Source organism: Lepisosteus platostomus, chromosome 2 (assembly GCF_059453375.1).
Source record: "Lepisosteus platostomus isolate fLepPlt1 chromosome 2, fLepPlt1.hap1, whole genome shotgun sequence".
NCBI classification, from domain to species: domain Eukaryota; kingdom Metazoa; phylum Chordata; class Actinopteri; order Semionotiformes; family Lepisosteidae; genus Lepisosteus; species Lepisosteus platostomus.
This window is the reverse complement of record NC_142612.1, coordinates 75,596,806-75,619,634: the sequence shown is the minus strand read 5'-3', so window position 1 is coordinate 75,619,634 and position 22,829 is coordinate 75,596,806. Positions and strand designations below refer to the sequence as shown.

The following is a 22,829-nucleotide window of genomic DNA, read 5'->3' as shown; positions in this document are numbered from 1 at the left end:
CAAAGCTTAAAATGTATTCCAAAGCATAGCAAAGAAATGCAGAAACAGGTCATATTTTTCACTCTTCTTAGGACAGAAGAATAGAAGACTTTTAACTACCTAATCAATCACTTTAATAACATTTCATTCAAAAATTGCATTCATCAAGATACTTTTGAAAATACTACTAAAACTTATTTTACAGACTGTTTATCTCACAGACTTCTCCTGGGTACTATATTTCCCCAAATGTCGGTCAAAGCATTTTGTTAAATTTCACAAGGACAAAATAAATAACACAAGCCTCATTGTTAAACTAATTAAGGCCATCATTTATTATGCATTTAGGATTTTGAGCCAGAGAATGCTTAGTTTAAATAATTCCTTAAATTTATATCACACTTTTTCATCTCAAAGGATTCTAAAGTGCTCTTGTACGCACAGGGACCCACTTCATCTTGGTATGAACCACCTGGGTGACACATACTGTGACACAATTATGTGACAGCAGCCGAAAACACAAAGACTTGGGCAGAGAACTGAAAAGTCGCTTTGCCCATTGAATTAAGTGCGACTTTTAGGAAGGCCAAAATGCGTGCGCGCAGAGTGGTATTTTGCCAAGGCATTAGGGTTATGATCTCTATTCTTCCAAATCTATCTAAAATCTAAAAATCTAAAAGATATATCTGCACCAGCTGAACTATTTACAACAGTTTAATTGAACTGCCATTTTGCCCTTGGCAACAACCCCTTTGTCATTCTAACCCCCTCAATTCCACTTCCTGTGACAATCTGCCAAACATGCTGTAGTCTGACCCCAAATCTAATTCCTCAATGTAATGTCTGTTATGTAATCAAAACGTTTTATGTAATCAAAAAGGTTTGCTTTCACTCCATAATTCTTAGTGAATGTAGAGTTAGCAAAACTTCTTTACATCTTCACAAACAAAGGAGTTTTGGAAAAGGCTTGAATTACATCTATGGTGAAATAATAGAAAATGAGAGAAATGTTTAGCTCTTTCCTTTAGTTTGAATTTTAAAAAAATGGCTAAATCTTGCAACTACTGTGTATGAAACTGCACATGGCTTATACAATATACAATTATACCTCAATCACAATACTTCTTCAACGTAATTGTAAGCAGAAGGTAATTTGAAAATGTAGAAGAACATAAGCTTAGTTTATTAGTACATGAGTTCTCTGTCAGCAGGTGCTGATCATAATTACATGCTTTTGTTTCTTAGCCTTAATGTGTGTTAGTATACATTTTTGAGTTATTTTTTTCTGAACAAGCTATGTGTATAACTGTAAAAATAGATATACAAACAGAATTCTCAAGCAGACATCCTGTAAAGGACGCTGGATCAGCCAGATCATCTGCAACAAGAATTCATGCCAAGCAATCAGTAAGAGATATAGTAAATAGAACAACATAGAGCAGTGACAAAAAAGATCTGTAAAAAAAGACTTCTTAACCAAATCCAAGGAAAATAATTATCATAAAGGTTATTTCTCAGAAACAAAGAACAGATTGTATTTCATGAAAATTTCTAAAGCTAAAACCTCACCACTGCATTTGGTCTCTTCTGATACTGCTTCACACATTGACCACCTATTTAATGGCATTATTTTTCTGGGGTGATCTTGTTCCAGTGTAAAGGTGCAGTCTGATCTTGCATATACTGTATTGGCTTTTTGCTGATGTGGACAATTCAATAAGGAAGATAAAGAAGGTGGAATCTCTTCATGTTGTCCTTTCTTATTACCTTCATCATGACAGTAAAGTCCTCAATTGCAGATTCTTATTTTACTGTACAGACAAATTGGTGGCATCAGTGATTGTACACTGGACTTTTTAATCGTAGACTTAATACACAGCATGTTCAACTTCAATTTTTTTTAAAGTCCTGTGGAGTTTGACTCTGGAATTCCTGTTTGACTTTAACTGTGTCACGATTATAGTCCCCCCTCCTTAAGGGTGCTCCAGCCCTTTCACTTAAGACTTTATTTTGCGCACCTGTTTCCTATTCCCAGCCCACCTTAAAAGCCAGGCGCTGACGCTCATCCGGGCTCTGCATCTGATTTTCATATTTTCCTGTTCCTGTTCCTGTTCCTGTTCCTGTTCCTGTTCCTGTTCCTGTTCCTGTTCCTGTTCCTGTTCCTGTTCCTGTTCCTGTTCCTGTTCCTGTTCCTGTTCCTGTTCCTGTTCCTGTTCCTGTTCCTGTTCCTGTTCCTGTTCCTGTTCCTGTTCCTGTTCCTGTTCCTGTTCCTGTTCCTGTTCCTGTTCCTGTTCCTGTTCCTGTTCCTGTTCCTGTTCCTGTTCCTGTTCCTGTTCCTGTTCCTGTTCCTGTTCCTGTTCCTGTTCCTGTTCCTGTTCCTGTTCCTGTTCCTGTTCCTGTTCCTGTTCCTGTTCCGATGGATCTTCTGGTTTTGGACACCCTTGTGTTTTGGATATTCCCTAAGGACTTCTCTTTTGGATTGTTCGCCTCGGCCACACCTCCCCCGTGCACCAGCGCACCTTGGACACGCCCCCCTGTCTTCAGCCCCGTTTTCCTGCATGACGTTTCCCCAGTGTTTCCCCACTCCGTCGGATTGTGTCGTCCGCATAGGGTCCGGAAAGAACTGTACGTTACGAACTGTGGTTCTGTATATTCACTCTTACTGTAAGGTACTGTATTATAGTATATGCAATCGTGAGTGAGAAATATTGACTTTCCTACATTTACTTTCCTATAATTTGCCTTTCTGTTTGTTTCTGAAATTATACTTTTACTACATTTTTAAAATTAAATTTTATTATGCATGTTTGTGAATTCCTGAATTTATTATACTGTATAAAGTATTTACAATACTATAAATAGTATAAATACAATACTGTTGTATATGTTAATACTTCACACATTCTGTTTTATTATTTTGTTACATTACTAAGATGGTAGCCTTTAGTGTCAGATAGCATTGTGATTACTATTTTGCAGAGTGAGGAATAACAAATTTCATCAAACTCATTAATAACCTGAAAAGTTTACATTGTTTGTTCAGCTAGGAAATTGTGAATGGAAATTACACAGAAACGAAATATTTTTTAAGTTCCTTTTATGTCCAAGGAATAATGTAACCTCATTTTGGTTTTCAACTTAATTTAAGCAAGACCATGAACAAAACCCAGGTATGTTTTTTTTTTTTGTTTTACTTGTCCAAATATAATTGCTATATATCTGAAGAGAAAATGTGTAGGTGTTGGGGGTGTCAACTTGTGAAATGGCCTGGAATAATAAGAAAAAGCTTATTATTTAAGCTGTCAGTGGTAAAGCACCATGACAACTATGTGCTGAGTGACAACAGATTAAGTGTTGTGTGGCTCATTAACCCAGTTGCTATTTTGAGTATAAGTTTATGCCCAGCTGGCTCATGCTCCAAGTGTATTTTTGAATGTAGCATGCTCATGCCTTTGACTGAAGTCACTTCAGGAAAGTCACATGTATTGTTCTCAGGAGATCATACAAATAAAAAAGTGCACAGAATAAAAATGCATTGATATCAAACTGTCAGCTTTTCCATCTTAGATTTCTTGGCCCTTTAATCTAAGGGCGGTGCAGGCACCCATGCAGAACATTATATTGGCAGTGGTATTTACAGTACTCTTTTAAGACTCGGCAGTCTTGTTCTAAAGGTCTTTGTGAATCTTTGTATCCCTTGAATGACTTTCAAACATGACAGCCTTCCTTTGTGTAAGAAAATACATTATTATTCATACATAATCCATCTGAAGTTCTTCTGCATAACATTGTAGAACTCCTCATAACACCTCATGTTGTGGGTTTATTTTTAAAAAATCAATGTTATAAACTTCACTATAAACTCACCTTTGGCAATCAAACTTTGTTTCGCTACAGGTCTGTAATATTTTAATACACAATTTTCTACCAATGTCTTTTAGATTATCTAAGTGTATGACCTAAATATGTCTAATTCCATATATGTAACTTACATGTTTCTTAATAACCTTTTCCCCTTTTTCACTTTTATTCTTAGCAAAATATATATTACTGAACATTGTGGATGTGACGTAGAAAACTCCATTCAGTGCCACCTGAGGTAGCAGTTTTTATGAAATTGTTGGGAATTTATCAGCAATTCAGTCCAAATCCTAACTCAGATGGAGAAAAGACACAATTTGTAAATATTTTCTTCGGCTTACCCTGTCTGCCTGAGGGAACGATAATTTGGCCATACTGGAATGTGGCAGTTGGAACACCCGAAGAACAAGTGGGAACCTATACAGTAATTGATGTAGACGCCTTCATTAGCAGAGCTTTCGGTGAGTGTGCTTTATGTGGATTGGATCTGATTTAACCTCAGTAGGCTTCCAAAGCCCAGCACCCGAAGGATTGAATGCAGGTGTTTGAGATTCCTCAAAGAAGTTGTCGGAAGAGAGTTTAAAGCTGAATTCAACTTTTTTTTCAAATGGAGTAGAAACCAGTGGTGGGTACTGTAGCTGTGAGTAGGTTTGGGTGGTCGATTGAGATAAGTGTAACCAGTAGTAAGAACAGATAGGCTCGATAGGACTGTTTTCAGAAGCTACTTTGAGGTTTGGGATTTTATTCTATACTAAACTCAGTATCACACAAACTCATACACTTACAGTATATGATTAATATAATATGATATACAATATATTATATTTTGATATATTGTATATATATATAATTTGAGATACAGACTAATCATATAATATGACTTGACTATTGCCCAGTATTCATCCCAATTCATCAGCTCATGCATTACAAAAGGTAATAAAAAATAAACACTGCTTGTGATTGACAATTCTTTTTGATATGTCCATTACTATTTAAAAACCTTTTATAAGTCAGAATTTGTGTTTAGGGAGATGAAACAGAGAGCGTTCAATTCCATGAAAACTCCTCCGCAATAATTTTCAAGCTCATTACATCAATCCATCACTCACCAAATTTCTTCCACAGTCACTTCTCAAATTGATGAGCCAAAGTCATTATCATTTAGATAACTGGATATGAGGATGGCAGAACTAATACAACAGCAGCTGTAATTAGCCTAATCGAATGCAAAGTTCACCAAGGGGAAAAATTGTATATGAATCAGTCTTTAGTTATCCAGCTCACATCATGACCACTGACAAAAAGCGATGAACAGGGTCTATAAGTGTGCAGGTCAAACCATTGATAAAGCCTGTGATAGTAAGGGTTCTAATGAAAGAACCTCGAGCAGATTATACAGTAATTGTCTTAAACTGGATATTTTATAATATTACACTAGTGAGCATTGTAATCTTAAAAAAGATTATTTGGGTATTTTTCTTACCATGTCAGTCCCTGTAGTCCTAAATATTGATTAACAGCTGATTATGTGACTGTACAAATATGCAAGCCACTGATCGTGGAGTACTTTTGAGATGCCAAAAGCATGAGTTTTGGTATGGAGTAAGAAAACATTCCCAATTGGGGTATAGCTTGTAATAACATGATATATTCCAAAACCCAATCATAAATCCTGGATTGTGCTTGAGTTAGCTTAGCCAGTGTTGAGGAAAATGCTTTTAGGCTATTTTGGAAGAAAATCATACTTTAGCAATACTTATAAAAATTGGCTTTAATGACACATAAACTGGGAAAAACCTATAGGAATGTCTGCAGTAGAAACCATGATAAGCAACCAGATGTATTCCAGAATTTAAAGAAATGTCCTACACTGACAGGCTAAAAGATTTACTCTTAAATCTAAAGACTTTTGATTCTTCAAGGGAGAAGGCTTTGAAAGGACTTGACTCTAATATTTAAAATTCTCAAAGGCACTGATTATGACCATCCAGTGAACGTCTTAAAAACAACAGGGAAACACAAGTGTTTCATGGACATGGACAGCTCATGGACATGCATTTAAAACTGAGAACAAGAGGTACATCTTTCCAAAAACTGTTATGGGAGTATGGATACTCACCTACTGTGTGTTGCTGAAACTAATGCTCTGGCTTCTTTCAAGAAAGGGCAGGATACGATCCTCAGATCTTAGCGTGAGAATCAATTAGCTGATAACGACAAGTGGGCTAGAAAGCAAAAATGTGAAGTTTTTCTTATATACTGTAGGTATTTGTCGTTATGATCAGATTTAATAAAACTTTGATTATAGTAACTTAAAGATCCTAATGATAATTGCTTTGTTTGTTAAGCTCGGAAATGCCACTTACAAAAATGGCATTTTTCAATTGCTTTGGTGTGCACAATGAACAATATACAGATGTTATTTTCAAATATGCACAGCACTTTCAGATATGTGTAATGTCCAATAAAATACCATTTAACACAAAAATACTATTGTAAATAGTGCATGTTAACTGGAAGAAGCTGTGACTTTCTTGCTTTAATATCACAAAAGGCTTCAGGGTTTTTCTTTCACTGAAAGAATATTTGAATGCTGATTCTATGTTGGGCTTACTTCACAAGCTGTCAATTAGTTGAATGCAAAGTGTCATTTTCTTTGACAGCTTAATTTTCATAACAATCGCAGTTCTGTTATATTCATATATCAAAATATTATTTTTCAGAGAATTTGTTTAATGCCTTGGCATGGCAATTTTGAATCATTCTATATATGAATATTCCCTTGGTGTTGATATAAAAATATTGCTTATGTATTTATGCAAAAAAACAAGGAGCAATTTCATCTTTTTCAATTGTGTAGTAACTAATGTATTCTTTCAAAATATGTTCAAAAGGTTTTTTTGCTTTTAGAATAAGTTCAATACATTATCAGTCTGCATTCTCTTTTTAGTTTCTTGTTTGTCCAAATTATGTTTGCTTATTTGCAATATTTATTCATTCCAGTTCAGAAAACATTTCACTTTCAGGAATATTTTTATTCTGTCTGTTTCAGACCATTCTTGATTTTCACTTTTATTTGTGTACTGGGTCTTTGCTAAGAACTGATTATCAAGGTTTTGGCTGTGATATTTAGCAAGTAAAATGAAAAACAAAGAAAGCAAAACCATCTTACTTGAATTAAGGAGACTTTCACTTTGCTCAATGATGACCAAAAAGTAAATCTGGCTCTTCTTTAGATCATTGGTTGAAGATTTTAATTTACTTGTATCTGGAAAGATCTAATATATTATCTTCATTTGATTCAGATTATTAATCTATCTGCCATCAGAAAGTCACTTATTTCTAGTAGTGTCTCAGCTACTTGAAATCTGTCCTGGAAGCATTAGGTGCAGACTACAGTAGTCCATTACACAGTATACAAACACACAAACCCTCATGTACAAGGGGAGAACATGCAAATTACACACAGAAGATGCCCCCACTTCAAACAGAGCCCAGGACCCAAGAGCTGTGAGGCAGCACTGGTAACTGCCAAAGCACTGTTCTGCTTTGAATAAATTAGCATTGCTGTCTTGCAGTACTGAGGCCCCAAGTTCAATTCCCAACCTGGGGTACTGTCTGCATTTAGTCTGTATGTTCTCTTCGTGTTTGCATGGGATTCCTCTGGGTGCTCCAGTCTCCTCTCACAACCCAAAGACATACTGGTAGGTTAATTGATTTTTGGAAAAATTGGCCCTGGTGTGTGTGTGTGTGTGTGTGTGTGTGTGTGTGTGTGTGTGTGTGTGTGTGTGTGTGTGTGTGTGTGTGTGTTTATGAGTATGATCAATACTTTTGCAAAGGAGTACTTTTCAAACTTAAGGTTAGAAGGAGGACTTGCTTTTGCCAAGCAAGGATGGGAAAACCATCCTTATCTCAAAATGAATGAATTCAATAAATTGACAAATCATCTGTGACATTTTCCATAACCTGCCACAAGGTTATAAAAAATGCTGCACTGGGAAATATTAACAGTATGGCATCAATGACACAAGAAACCAGGCACAGAAAATTTGTGAAGGTTATGTCAGAATCAATTCTGAAATGCAAGAATGAATGATATTAATAACGTCATCCTTAACACTGGGAAATTTTGTCTTGAGGCAATCTCTTGACCGATTCTTTCATGGAGAAGCTGTAAAGAGCTTCCCCCCAAAAAATAAGTCCCTCTGATTTCCCGACAGAGGACTACAGTATTTGAAAGGCCAGTATATTGCACTTGAGCTTCATATTTTAAGTGCTGCACTTCAAATATTATTTATTGACTTTGTCAAATTAATACATTAGAAAAAAAGACATGACATCATAAGAACAGATGTGATTGGATCCTGCCTGGATGTTTTATTTTAGTGTTCTCGTAATGTCAAGTTTTTGGTTTTTTTTTACTGTGAGTCTATTTTCAGGAAGTTTAATTAACACTCTACAATGAAAGCATAATTTAAAGTATACTCTTGGCCTAAACTGCAGAGTTTAGTCAAAACAAATACAAATAATTGGTGAAATTGATATTAACAGTACCTAACAGTGATGTACAGTACAAACTGAGGTATGCTCTACAAAATCTCTGACAGAGTGTTTTTATACATCTGCAGACAGACCTCTGCCAAGAATCATTATCATAAGGTCAGAATGACCTCTGCATGGCATTTTCTGCTGTCTGAGTTTACAGCAGAGTGATTTTTAATCAGTGCGTTTAAATTTGTGTTACATATAAAAAATAATGTTTGCAAACTAATCCCCAAAAAATAGTATGGCAAAAATATGTATGACCTTTACCCATATCATGCTATTATATATAAATCTATTTTCCTGGATAAAATGAGTTGTATACAACCAATACAGTAAGTAAACATGAAAAAGTAATAAGCCATGAACAAGTTTCATTAATATTGTAATTTATAGTGGTTGGTTATACTGCAAAGCATAACACAATAAAAGTATTTAATTAAGTGGCTTAAAAGTGTACATATTTTCAAACAATACAGTGAATGTATTAATAGTTGTTTTTGAAGTGGTTTTTCCTTCCCTAATATATGACGACTTTCACATTAACAAATGCTGCTATAATAAAAAAACAGGTACTCTAATTTTCTCACTAATAAAACCCCAAATAATTATCATTTCTCATATCTCCTGCTGGTGTAAGAAAAAACCTCATCTAGATTATCTATTATGCTTCTAATTTGCATCTAATTTTATTGCTTTCTATGTTTCATCCCCCTAGAGGAAGTGCCAGTTAGAGCAGAAATCAATTAGACGCATATTTCTAGACTGTTAGTGCTATACTGTATGTATTGTTGTGTAAATAATTGGCCAATGTATTAAGATGACTGCACTGCATTATGTGTTACTTACTGTATATGAATATACAGTTAGAACATAGAAAGAACACTGCTGGACCTCCTCAATACTGGTCTGGATCCCAAGAGACATAAACTCCCAAGGAGTCCGATTTGAAATCAGTTGTTCATGCTAAAGTAGAATGAAAAGGAGTAAATATGATGATAATGTATCTTATTATACATACTGTGTACAGTATACAGTATGTATATGAGGAATTACTATGACCTTATTAATATAAGAGGTTCTGGAGTAACATGTTATTATTTTTTAGATGATACTGAAATATACATTAGAATGGGAATAGCCTTTAAACTACAGAATGCCACTCAATGCATATACAGAAAATAACAATGCAAACTACAGTATGTATTTCATGATTAAGCAATAGATCCTAAATAACCTTTATTTGTATTACAGATTACCTAAAAAGAGAAACAAACAAGGTGTTCATATTTCAATCATTCTCCAACAGTAAAAGCTTTCTGTCTCATTGCCACCCTGACCCTGGAATATTCAGCCACGCATTCTGTAATATTATAGATAATATTATTATATTATAGATCCTCCATTTCTTGTTATCCAGCAGCATCCATTATATAACACCAGTTTTCCAAGAAATCCTGATGGGTCTGCCCAAATACAAGCCCCTTTCTGCCAAATGTATGATAAGTTCCTGAAATAAATAAAAAAAAACAATACATTTTAAGGAATCTCTTCCCAGAGCAATATTTTCTGGTTGCATACAAAGGTATCTTTGTGACTGTTAAAACAGGTTTGCTTTTAAAGCTCTAGGAAATAGGATTATATATAAATGATTTACTACTATTCAAGGTTATTTCCGGCTGGCAGTGAGTTAGAGCACAACTGAAAAGGATACTGATGGTGTTAGTTCAAGTATTTCAAAATGCCACACCACTCTTCATTGCATTTGGTGAGGTAGTCATGCAAAAATATAGGAAGATAGATAACAGGAATATCTATATGCTATTAAGTTGGTGAAAAATATTGAACAAATAATGGACTAGGGTCTAAGGCCATAAACATATACCTCTGTTAAATATGATTTCAAAATTAATATTTATGATGGTCTCTGTCTAGACAAAGGCACAGTTTTTCTTTTACTTTTCCTCATATTAAAGTATTTATTTAGAGCAGAAACATATTTCCTTTCAGCAGACTAAAAACTGAGCTGGACCAAAATATTTTCTTTAGTCTTAAGCATTTTGTATTTCATGAGATAACCATTTTACTGAATGTTTCAATATGGAGGCCTCAATGTTTCTGTATTTTTTAAATCAACAGGTTACATACAGTATATCCCGAACAAAATGACTGTACACCATTGTCCTGTGTAACTTAGTTACCTGTGAAAATTGTACACAATATGAGTATGTAAGGGAAGACACCTTAAATAAAGGTACTGGTGATTAATATTTAAGACAATTAACATCATATAAAAATCTGCTTTGAATGATCCTTGTTTGTGTACAGTACTTATAAAGAACGTGCAAGTCCTTTCATTGTTCATGCTTTCAGTTAACTTAATTATCTAACTTGACACTGACACTCTTTAAAATAGTAAATGTCTGCCATCATGACCATATACAGTATACAGTATATTTGAATTCACCATTAACAACATCTTCCATGTCCTATCAAGATACAAGTTCCTTGTACAACATAGTTTTTCAAAGTAGCATCTAAATACTAATCTCAGCATCATGTTTCACTTTCTTGATTCACTTGAACTTCACAGCTCTTCAAAAAGTGATTGACTAAAACAGCTGATGGGGCTACTACATTATTTGTCTCATTTGTTATTCTTATAAGAAGTTGTGATGTTGTAATGATCTACTTGATACTGAAGTGGTCTGATGGTTTCTTTATTCCCAGGACTGTATTTATTAAAAGAAAAATATTTTTCTACAGAACAACATGATATTTATTGAGTGCATGTTGATAATATTTCAAATTAGACTTTATTTAATTGCAATTAGGCTGGATTAATTGGAGCAGTTATGAGTGAGTCTCCTCACTCAAAATCAGGAAGAATAATTCATTGTGGCTGGTATTTAAATTAAAAGGTCAAAGTGGGACATTTTCTATTGGCTTTGAAGTGTATTTTAAAGCTCTGTTTTTTGTATGACAATCGACCATCTACAGTAACACATCCCACAGCCACTTCGTCACCTAGAGCTGTTCACTTTACTCCATGTACTGTATCTTCAGTAAGTAGCTGGCTAATAATAATCTGACAGCTTTAACAAGGTAAAACTACAAGAAAGCTCATACCTCTGTCATCACGTTGTGTGTGAAGTTCACTCTAGTGCTGGCTTGTCCATCATAGACTACATCCACAGTCTGGACTTTGATGCTTCCCGCTCCCCACACTTTAACTTGTCCAAATATGAGAGTGTCATTGTTGTTTAGATTGTTATGTACAAAATGGCTCGTCAATGTGTTCTGATATCCGGAATGACACAGGGAAAAGCAACAAAAAACATGAGCAGTGACAAATTCTAATTTTCTTCAAAAATAATTTAATGCATCAGAGCCATCAGATGCAGTCGGAGCAGGAAGAACATACCTGGTTTGCCGCAAAGGAAGTCAGCATGTACAGCCCTTTCTCATAAGTGTCTAACAGATGAAAACAAAAATAGCTGACATTAATGCAAGTACTGGAAATTATGTGTCAGGGTTGGTACAGGAAGCATGACTGAGATGACATCCATTCATTTGTTGCTGCTTTTATTAATGTGCTATGGAAGTGCAGCTCTGAATTCACACCTGCTTGAATTACTATCCTATTGCTGTCCTGTGGTTTTTTACTGTATACAATATACTGTATACGCTTCTAAACATACCAACCCACAGGCTCCCCGGGGGGTGCAGCAAAGTAAGACCGCAGCCACGTAGCACCACTCACAGAACTGAGATCTGGAGACATCTCAGAGCTTGGAGATCTCAGTCACTATTCTGAACAAAGCTTCTTTGTAGGCTAATAACACGGGTCATATACTGTATTGGCCAATGTTATACATCTGATACATATAGTAAATGAATTACTATTAGAAAACAGACTATTTCTTGAAAAAATATATTAATAATTGGAGCAATGATAATTGAAGTGATGGAATGGAACACCATGCTGCTTGAGTTTCATGGGGGGAGTTTACTAAGAAAATGATAGCATAGTACAAGGACATTCTCTAAAATACCTTCTGACTGTAGATAATTTAACAAGAGCAATAATAATATACTGACAACTTACCAATGCTTGATCCATCATCCCAGAAAAGGGAACCCTGAGCTTGCCCTTGGTCGCTCAAAGCAACAATAAGTCCCATAGGATTTTTTCGACTATAAAACCAAGAAAAATAGGTGGATAATAATCAAGCAGAGTTGTGTTTTAACACATTCAAAAGTACACCTTCACGGATGATAGATTTGACTAAAGCATTGTGAATGAATATTCAGAGCATGCACACTTTTAAAAGAAACAGAAGAAGAAATAGCAGACTATGAAATTGTTTTAGGTCACAGAGACAGTATTTCTCTTCATTGCCACTGATAGGCAGACTTGTAACTGCCAAACATTGTACACAACATCCACTCATAGAGACCTCTGCGCTGTTGTGAGGCCTGGTTCTTGCCATGGGAGAATGTATCCGCCTCGCAGGTGAAGATTAATGTGATTGAGAGGTGTTTCCATGTTCACCCACTTTGGGGTATTTCCAATGTACTCCGCCTGGAAACAGACACAGTTAATCAAATCTGTAACATCTCTGAAACTGTAGTCAAGGTTTAAGAGGCATTTAACATATCAACATGAACAATAATTTACCCGTCGAACAGGGTTGAAACAGGAACATATTCAATCACTTAAAAGAACATTGCAAAATACATGTAAACTGTATCCACTTTCATAAACAAATAATGCTGCATCTACAGTACAAACTACTATGACATACAGTATTCAAACTTTCAGAGTTCCAAGTATTATTGGTACAATAGAATGTCAGAATATATCATACACACAATGACAGTCTCCCAGTTTATACATAATTATCTTTAATTTCACAATTTATTTGCAGGCCTTATACACTTATTAGCATGGAGGTTTCTAACACTTACTGTATGATAGTCATACCATCGGGCTTTTGGAAAATAGCCAGTAACTACTGTTTGACCCTATGGAAAAAAAGAAAAAGAAATTAAACTTAATATCTGCTGATCACACTCATCCACAATTGCTCCTTGGGATTTCTTTCATTCAGTCTGGGTTAATTTGCATGCCTGAAAAAACAAGACTGAATGCAGTTAAAGATCATATGGTTTCAGATATCTTGATACCTAACTTGGCTATTTTTACTGCACATGCTCGGCATAATGTGAACATTTGATTGAGAAGTAGAAATCAAGGGGTCAACATGCCAAGCTAATTTGGAATGAATATAATTTGACATTTTAAGAGGCACTAGTGGAAAGAATAGGAATTAACAGTACAACACAAAGCAAAGCAAACAAGTGAAGACAAAAGGAAAGTGCATTTAAGACCAAGAAGAGGAGACACTTATATACACGATGTGTTGAGGCAGACTGGCGACCAGCCATGTAATTGGAGCTGATAAACGTAGCTTCATTCAGGAAATGGCTGGATAAGATACTAGAAAATTAGCTATTAGCAAACACATGAGCTAGATGAACAGGATGACCTCCTCTCATTTGTAGCCTTTCTACTGATGTTTCAAAGCACAAATTTTTAAATTGAACATATGTAAAATACAGATTATATTAATGCTGTCATTCATTCCGAGGCACAACATATAATAATAACAACCATATGATAATATGTATTTTAGATATTTATGAAACACAATTCAAGTAAAAGGCATAATGTTCTTTTAATTACGTTAAAGAACCATTAAAAGTTCTACACACATCTTATGTTTAAAAATTAAAGGTATATGCCATTCAGAGTAGACATTACAAGTGCAGTATATAGCACAAAAATACATTGATTACCTTAGTATTTTTCTTTCACATTTTCTTTGTAATTTGGTAACTAGAATTAAGTTTAAAAAAAGAACAGCTTTCCTTTACTTAGAAACAACACCTTCAGTTAGGGTTATTTAAAAATAACACTTTTGTAGTACTTACATCATCTAAAGCTGGGCTTATCAGTAGAGCTGGCCCCCACAGGAACTGCCTATAGATATCCCATGTTATAGTGTCTTCAACAAATCTGCAGACAGGAAAAAATAAAATAGAAACTTCTGGTTTAAAACATTCTAAATTAAAGAATACTTGCTATCATAGGTTTATCTCATGGAAGAAATCCAAATAATTTAAAAATAGGCTCAGTTTAGTACTCCTTTTTTCTCTTCCTTCATTTAAATGATTTGAAATTAATTCATAGCAAAAACAACAATAAGGCTTAATGACAATAATAACACACTTACTCATGTAAAAGGGGTCTGACAACAGTGCTGCCTTTGCTGTGGGCTTCAAACATGAGTGTGTAAAGGTAAGGCAGCAAGGTGTAGCGAATGTTCAGGACATTTCTTGAAGCATTTGTGAAATTTTCATCCCATGCGACTGGATCTTGACGCTGGTGAAATACAGGAAATCATGCATGGTTATATTAACCTGGCTATGTGTAGAGTTATATGTGCCTTTTATACTTGAATACATCCATAATTTATATTACAAGCCACACCATTCTGATATACAGTACTGTATAAGTCCTATAGCAATAGTGATTGCTACAGTATATAATTGGATGATTAGATGAGAGCAACTATTCAAATCCATAACGAATAACATTTACAATATACTGCAGTTAAAAGCCTGTACAGTACATGCGCAGAGACACGATTAGGCAAAACCGTCATTTCCTTTATAAATGAAAAAAAATGCATTAAGTTAATGTGGCTAGAAAACACATTCAGCAATGTATCTACAGTGCTTCTAGCTGAAGTGGAGGATAAATGTGGCAGCACAATGCGGAATATAGACATTAGCCAACACGACTCAGATGGCATCTGTTGGGACAGAACCATTTGAATGATTCCCACATGCCAAGCAAAAAAAAAACTTTTAATTTAAATTAACCAAAAGATTGATGCTTCCTGAAACCAATAAAGTCATTCTGCAGTGATACAGTACCCGCTTACTGCAATGAACTGAATGTAGCACACAAGAAGTTTACTGTCATGACAAATTTAAGACCGACGCAATTTTAAAGGAACTACGCAGAAGCTTAATGAATCTGAAAGTGCAGGTGAACAATGAATGAGTTGCATAATTTGTAGGACCTGGGGATTTTGTTTTTCATCGGAGCAACACAGTAGTTCTAAAATAAATAAGCACATTCAGTTTCAGACTTGCTGAGGTACAATAAACTTGAAACCAATAAAGGACTAATAATTTTAGAAAATCATTATCCATCAGTAATTAACTTTGAAATTACAGCCCCCTGGCAATGTTATTGAAATCAAATCTGCCTCTAAACTGTGATTATCCTGTGCCTTGTGTATTTCATACAACCTCTGTACAGTATGTTAAGCATTTGCTTTTCTTATTGTTAGTTCATTATTTTCCATTTAGGATACATGGCAATCATTTCCCTGTTGAAGGCAGAGACTGTGTTTGCACATGTCCATGGTTTCCCCCAAAAACTTCTAATGATCAAAATCAAAGCCATTTTGTTTCTCGGGAACACCACTGAATATTGTGGCTTTCAAAATTCAGAGTTTTAGCATTGTTCTGCGCATAGCTGCCAGGAGATTACACAGTCCAAAGCTGAAACCCTAAGGGCAACAGTGCCTGCTGGAAAAATGCCACACCAATCATTTTTATCTAAAGAGAAAAGACAACAAAAGACATCTATATGGGTTTTATTAAAGCATGTTTTACTTTTTCCTACAGCAAAATACTTTTTTCTTGTGAATTATACAACATTGGCTGAAAGCTTTACAGTTTACAGCTGCTTTGGTTTATAAGTGCAGTCACGTTGATTAGCATATTTCCACACAAGTTGTATTTCAAATAATTCTGTTATCAGTGTGTTTGTATTCAAATACTTTCATAGAAATATCTCTGACTGGGCATTGCCATATCTCCTTAACAGTTGTCAACAGCAAGCTATTACTGTATCAGTTAATCTGAAAACACATTCATCAGCTGGCAGATCTTGTGTTGCCTTAAAGGTAAGTTTAAGAAAGTGGAAATTCAGTCTTTTTTTTCCCTTTAATGTATTACATTTTAGACATTTAGACATGGCATTTATGAGGAAGTCAGAGAACAGAACAATGACAAAAGATAATTAGCTGGCTATTTAATCCTATGTAGTACTCTTATGCATGAGTGGATATTTTCACATAAGGGACAATGGACCATGCCTGAGTGACTTGTTCCATAGTCAGGATTTTAAAATGGAGCAGTCCAACAAAGCTTAAGTATAGCACACAAGTTAAATGAGTCTGAAGAGTGGCCCATCTTACTTCTATGTAATGCACAGTATGGCATCACTAAATACGGATGAATCATAATAATTGCTTCGGATAACTTATTGTGGGTTTTAAAACTTTTAGTAGCTTTGAAAGAAAATGTTTAAATGACACTGAAAATCATTTCATGAGGGACATCAACAAGCAAGGGTTAGATGCTTTGTGAATTTGTTAATTATTTTGGTAGGATAGGTTTGGCTTAGCCTGCTTAGTTGAGGCCAGGGTTCCCTTCTGACCATAGGATGAGGGAGCTTGGACCCCAATTCAGAGAGGGGAGTTAACCAAGGCATAGCAGAAAAGGTGGAGATAAGCTGGAGGAGGGATGTTTGAGACAAAGAAAAAGAAGTGTTTGTGTTCGATATATATAGCTGATTTCTGATTGTGATTAGGAACAGCAATGTGAGATTGACTTGCTGTTGTAATCGCTTGAGAACTTCAATTAATAACTTCCATATATGATATGAACACACTAGCCATAATAAACAGGAACCTCAGTCTACTACAAAAAATCTTTAGTTGCAGGAAATGCAAGGATTTGAGGAACATGAGACAGACTTGATCTTCCCTGGCCAAATCTATCCTTACTTTTCAATCATAATGAAAACTGGTAAAACTGCTGGAAATATGCAGTTCAGATAATACACACCATTACAGTACCATCATCATACTGTAGCTTTAAGCAAAAGAAGAACTAGATTAGGGGAGGATGAAAATATTTCAACCTGGGGGAACACATGTTATATCCTGTTCAAGTTGTTTATGTTCATAACAAGTGCCCAACCTGTTAAACAACTGGTGTTCCTAATATTCTGACCAGTAAGTATACAATTTACAGTAGATTTTAAAATCAGTGGGAACATCCCAAACTTGCTCTGAAAGTGAAAACACTTCCCAGAACATCAGTATTCAGCATAATACTGTACATTTTTTATTTAAAAAAAGTTTTTAGAAGTGTAGTTTTAAAGATTTGCCAAGATTTAAGTTTCAAGGACTTCACAAGTTTCGGCAGTAGAGCCGGGAGGTCTGTATGCAAAATAACAGCTTCGTTCTTCATTCTATTCCTAAGGTCACTTTAAATTGCTTCCTACAGTTTTGTTAACCTTTATCTTAATGTAATAAGGTATATGTCCCGTTTTCTTCAGCAGCAAAAGGATGTATACAGTAAATATGATTTAAAACCTTAACAAGTTATTTTGTGTTGTGTTTATGAATGAATGCTGGTTTATTTTACATCAACTCTCAACAATAAAGTGCAGATATTCAGTATATACTGTGATAACTCTATATCAGTAAGTGGTTCACATTTGTATTGGCTGTTTTATTTCCACAAGACAAGTAGATGTTGTTAGTAGCTGAACATTAGTCTTCAAGACAGCTAATATTCTGGAGCAAAGCCATTTACACAAATAAATAGCCCCTTTAACTGTGACAGTCCTGCAATTGCTAGGGATCTATAACTGAGTGCTGCATCAGGGCCCAGTGTTTTGATGTCCTTATGGCCTGTACTTAAAAAGTTAAAATATTTTACTTGTCAATCTACAGTTTGAGTGTTTGATACACAAAGGCTGATCGGAGAGGCAGAATTAAACAATTATAATTCTATGAACCTCTTCACTGAAAGCATGTCTTCCCATTTTAGGTGGCAGGCTTAAACTTTAAGAAGATGCACTTGCATAAAAGCTCGGTACAGCCTCATACTCAAAACAGGGCTTTATTTATTATTGCTCAAATAATGATTACTGCTGTAATCTGTCAATGTACTGTTGTTCAAATAGTTGCACAGTCAATAAGTAAAGACTAGAGCACATGTGAGACAGCTGAACCCCAGAAACTGGCTAACCCTACTATCTAGCTGAGTTTCTTTGCAGTCTGTATTCTAGTAACTTGTTACACATAGTTATTCCTGGAACAATTAGGTTAACTATAACAATGCAAAGAACAGGGGAAAGAAAATAAATGTCAGTAATATTTGCTCTGGGGATCCCTGCCTACTTTTATTTATATTATTCAACAGTCAGATGACTTTCATTTCAATCCAGTATATTAATTTAGTCTAAGGACAACAACTTCTTGAAAAAAACTGTTTCATAAACCTCGGTGCATTTAAAATAAAACAGTCAAGATCATTTTAACAGACTGTTAAAATTATCCATGTATTATCCATGTATCCACGTAATGTATTTTTGAGGTAAACTGGCATTTTATTGGTAACTCGAAGAGCCATCTCTTACTTTGTATTATGTTCATGAAATTTAAATACATTACAAATCAGTATTTAAATGATGATACATGATAAATCAGTATTTAAAAACACGATTCACCTTTCTTAGAAGTCAGATTGATTAAAAAAAGTGGCATGTTTCAAAGTGACCTTAAAACTATTCTCAATCGCCAGGGCATTATGGTCATAGTGCTGATTTGGTGCTTTCCTCTCATGTCTCATGTTGTTAAAATGCTCATTTGCAAGGCATTATGAAATGATTGGACGTAAAGGGACAACCCTGACAATTGACTTTAATGTGCACCCATCAGCAATGTAGTCATAGTGGATCTCAATGAGAGTTTAGAAGCACCATTCTCAACATAGGCCTATTTACCTCACACCCGAAGAAGGCCTCACAGCTGAAACGTTGTGTTTTCTCTCTTCTCTTCTCAGCATGGAATAAACCTATTACTTGTTCCTTTGCAGACTACGCATGCTGACACAGCTGCCCACCTGAACTACATAGGCCTATTTACACTTGATTATGATGATGGATGATGGACTCTAAAGAGGTGATAGAATAACAAGATCCCTTTGATAGCCAATAGCCATAATAGCATTCATAGACAGATATAAAGAAGCAAATTGGTTATGCAGTGTCTTTCACTTGTGAACTTACCTTGTTTCCTTTTCCATTGTGATTCCTGGAATATGGATAAAAAGCACCCAGCTGCATCCATCTTAGGCACATTTCATATGAGGCTTCATTGAAAAAACCACAAATATCAGCCCCAGTCTAAAGAAACACAAACGGTGGACATGTCCCAAACTGTAATGAATGCCATATTTTTCAAAATAAACAGAAATGCAGAAATTAAACTAAAACACTTACAAGGAAATTAATTCAGTACTTACGTAGGGAATTCCAAACAAACTAAATTCCATCATACCTGCAAAAGGAGAAACCTTTTCTATGAATCCTCAATATGCTGGCTAAAACAGACAAAGCTACACTAACTTGTGATCATTTAACAATCCCTGTTTAAAACTACTTTAGCAGAAATGTCAAATTCAGTGCTTTGTCAGATAGTTGTCTCTATAGATTAATTTTAAAACTCAAAAAATTATTGCCATATGTTTTATTTGATTGTTGTGTGTTGTGTTTGGCTTGTTTTAGATACACACTAAAACAAGCTAAAATTATGTACTTTAAATTATGCTTTTTTTTTTCATTTGAAGTATTTTGCCATGGGGTACACTCGTAATTTTATTTATTTTCACTCTATTGATGCAATTCATTTCCTTCGTATTACTTTTGTTGTGTATGCCATTTTTAAAATGAGGAGAATTTTGAAGTCTTGAGGTTAATTTGGTATAATGTTTCTCCCACTAAAATCCAATATCTATATGATACATAAAAATTGGTCTTGGTTACATGAACATTAAATAAAACTTCAGTTATGAAGTGTACTTGTAAGTTCATACCTATGATAGACTTGAACAGCTGATCCCAACTGGCATTATTATCTCCAAGCCAATGCCCTGCCCATTTACCACTCGATGGGTAAGTGGATCTTGTGACAACAATTCCTCTCTCTCCAGTAACCTTCAATAAGGCGCTTTTTCATGAAAAAAAAAAACAAAAGAAGAGAGAAATTAATTTAGTTATGTTAAAATATTCTATAATTCTCATATATGTTCATATACAAACACACAAAAACAGAGAAGATACGAAAGGAGACAATATTGTTTTCCTGAAACAGAACCAGCCTGAAAAAATGTTCTTTTGAGAATGAAAGATCCACCTGAAAACGTATTCTCCTGTCTAGTTCAATTTGACTTACGTCTGAAGTAAGCTAAGAGTTGACAGATACAGTATATTGGTTCATCTGGGTAATAGTCAGTCAACAACATTTATCCCAGAGATACAGTATTACCACAGTTGTGAACTTATTTTGCCAAAATCAATGAAGAGAGCCCCCTTCTGACAAATAAGTGAACACCTGTACGCTTATTTCTATAACTGGTGTGTCCCAGTTGGGGGATTACAAGCCATGTGACATGTTAAACTGAACACACTGCATTTTAAATAAGTGTGCGATGCTCAATATACAGTACTGTATATATTAAGAATTGTAATAATAAAAGTCATAGCTGCATTAGAATACTTACTCATATGTTGGTTTTGTATGAGACCATCCATAAAGGTTGTGTACATCATAGTGCCTGACTGGAGTGCCATCAGCCAAGATTTGTTGGCTTTCCATGCACAAGGTTTTATGTTGGAGCCCTAAGCTTTTTGATTCCAGTGCTTGGAGAGAGAAAAAAAAACGAGACAAAATCAGGTAAAAAGGATAATGGAATATACTGCTGTATACAGTATGTCTGTATGTGATGGAAAATCAGTTTATGCAATTCTATTGTCTTACGTGGCATGTAAGGAGGGAAATTAAGAGTTTGATCTCTACAGCCATCAGGACTGCCATGAACAAAGCTTGCAGGCTCATTCATATCCTAAAAAAGAAGATGAGAGGGGGAAAAAAAATCACTCCTACTTTAAATATTATTACTAAAGCTTTGCCTATGACTGAAATCTTGTGGATACCGGAGCAATTAGTTTCACATAGTACCTAAAATAAAATGATCTTTCCAGTGCTGTTTTAAACACAACCAACAGTTTTAGAAAAATTATCTTGTAAAGACTAAACTGCTACGAAGAGCACAGGACAAATATTTTAGTTCAACAAACAACAAGAATAAAGAAAAGAAACAAGAAAGCAAAATATACATCACTGCCTATATACTGTATACAGTAGTCAGCATGATGTCAATGTCAGTTATACTTACTATCCACAGACCATCAAATCTCATAGTATTGTTGTAAAATTCTTCGATTTCTCGAAGCCACCACACTGCTGTCTGATTGCGGAAGAAATCAGGAAAAGCTGCATATGCCCTGTAAATCTAAATATAAATAAATGAGAAACACATCATGGTTTACAGTCAGGAACTTAAGGTTTAAGACAGGACAAAGACTGGAGCGGCATTATAAAAGAACTGAAACAAGAGTTAACTATGCAGAAGGAAAAGAATGTTGTTTACCTGCACTTGTATTTCCCAGTCCAATGATTCATCAACTGTAACATTTGGCAAATCAGGCCAAACCTAGATGACCCAGAAAAAAACAAAAAATTATATGTGGTGCATTTTAGAATTATACTGACTAGTACAAACTCATGAAATCTAAAGGAAATATCAAGACAATATTACTGCATAAATTAAGAACATGCACTGTAGCTTTGAGTCCTAAATGTTTAGACCACATGCCAACAGATCAAGCCTTATTACTACAGGACTGTAGTAATGAAAATGAAAGTTAACATTATTATTATTATTAATTACTGTTTTCAATACCTTTCCCCACACGATTTCATTACTGTCAGGCCATTTTATGAAAACATCATCTTTAACTCCTCGATCAAAAGCAGGGTAATGAGTTTCATTTCCTGAGATTGCAGGATCCTAATAGAAAAGGAAATATGAGTTTATTCAGTTTGAAAACATACAAATTATAATCCAATATATGTGAAGCAAATATACATAAAAACATTAAATGTATTGGATAGCATTGCAATACATTTTGGAAATCAACAATTTTCATGACAATAACAAATGCAACTAACATTTTAAATTTTTAAATTAAGCCTTTTCTCTCTTTTAAATCTTAGCAGAAGAATTTTTAAGAACTTTATGGACCATGCGAAGAACTATCCATAATGCATCCTGTATCATAAAAAGACACAATTCCTAAACATGGAATAAAGTTAAAACTGCAATTTGATACTGGAACTTCACAACAAATAATCAATGCCAAGTACTAAATTCCTACATTATTA

The 22,829-nt window shown here is 34.8% G+C and overlaps 1 protein-coding gene across 2 annotated transcripts in view; it reads right to left on the bottom strand.

The window, feature by feature from the left end:
• Positions 1-9,588: 9,588 nt before the first annotated feature.
• Positions 9,589-22,829, bottom strand: part of si (sucrase-isomaltase) — a 55,928-nt gene continuing 42,687 nt past the window's right edge. For both annotated transcript variants that reach the window (XM_088618549.1, XM_088618541.1), the window contains exons 33-48: positions 22,348-22,455; positions 22,036-22,098; positions 21,781-21,897; positions 21,363-21,447; positions 21,106-21,244; positions 20,419-20,552; positions 19,849-19,883; positions 19,613-19,729; positions 14,682-14,830; positions 14,380-14,464; positions 13,354-13,410; positions 12,843-12,967; positions 12,491-12,579; positions 11,807-11,856; positions 11,512-11,682; positions 9,589-9,892 (exon numbers count right to left, since the gene is read on the bottom strand). In XM_088618549.1, the coding sequence (XP_088474675.1) occupies positions 9,812-9,892; positions 11,512-11,682; positions 11,807-11,856; positions 12,491-12,579; positions 12,843-12,967; positions 13,354-13,410; positions 14,380-14,464; positions 14,682-14,830; positions 19,613-19,729; positions 19,849-19,883; positions 20,419-20,552; positions 21,106-21,244; positions 21,363-21,447; positions 21,781-21,897; positions 22,036-22,098; positions 22,348-22,455 (1,605 nt within the window). In that variant the 3' untranslated portion in view covers positions 9,589-9,811. The remainder of the gene's footprint in view (positions 9,893-11,511; positions 11,683-11,806; positions 11,857-12,490; positions 12,580-12,842; positions 12,968-13,353; positions 13,411-14,379; positions 14,465-14,681; positions 14,831-19,612; positions 19,730-19,848; positions 19,884-20,418; positions 20,553-21,105; positions 21,245-21,362; positions 21,448-21,780; positions 21,898-22,035; positions 22,099-22,347; positions 22,456-22,829) is intronic.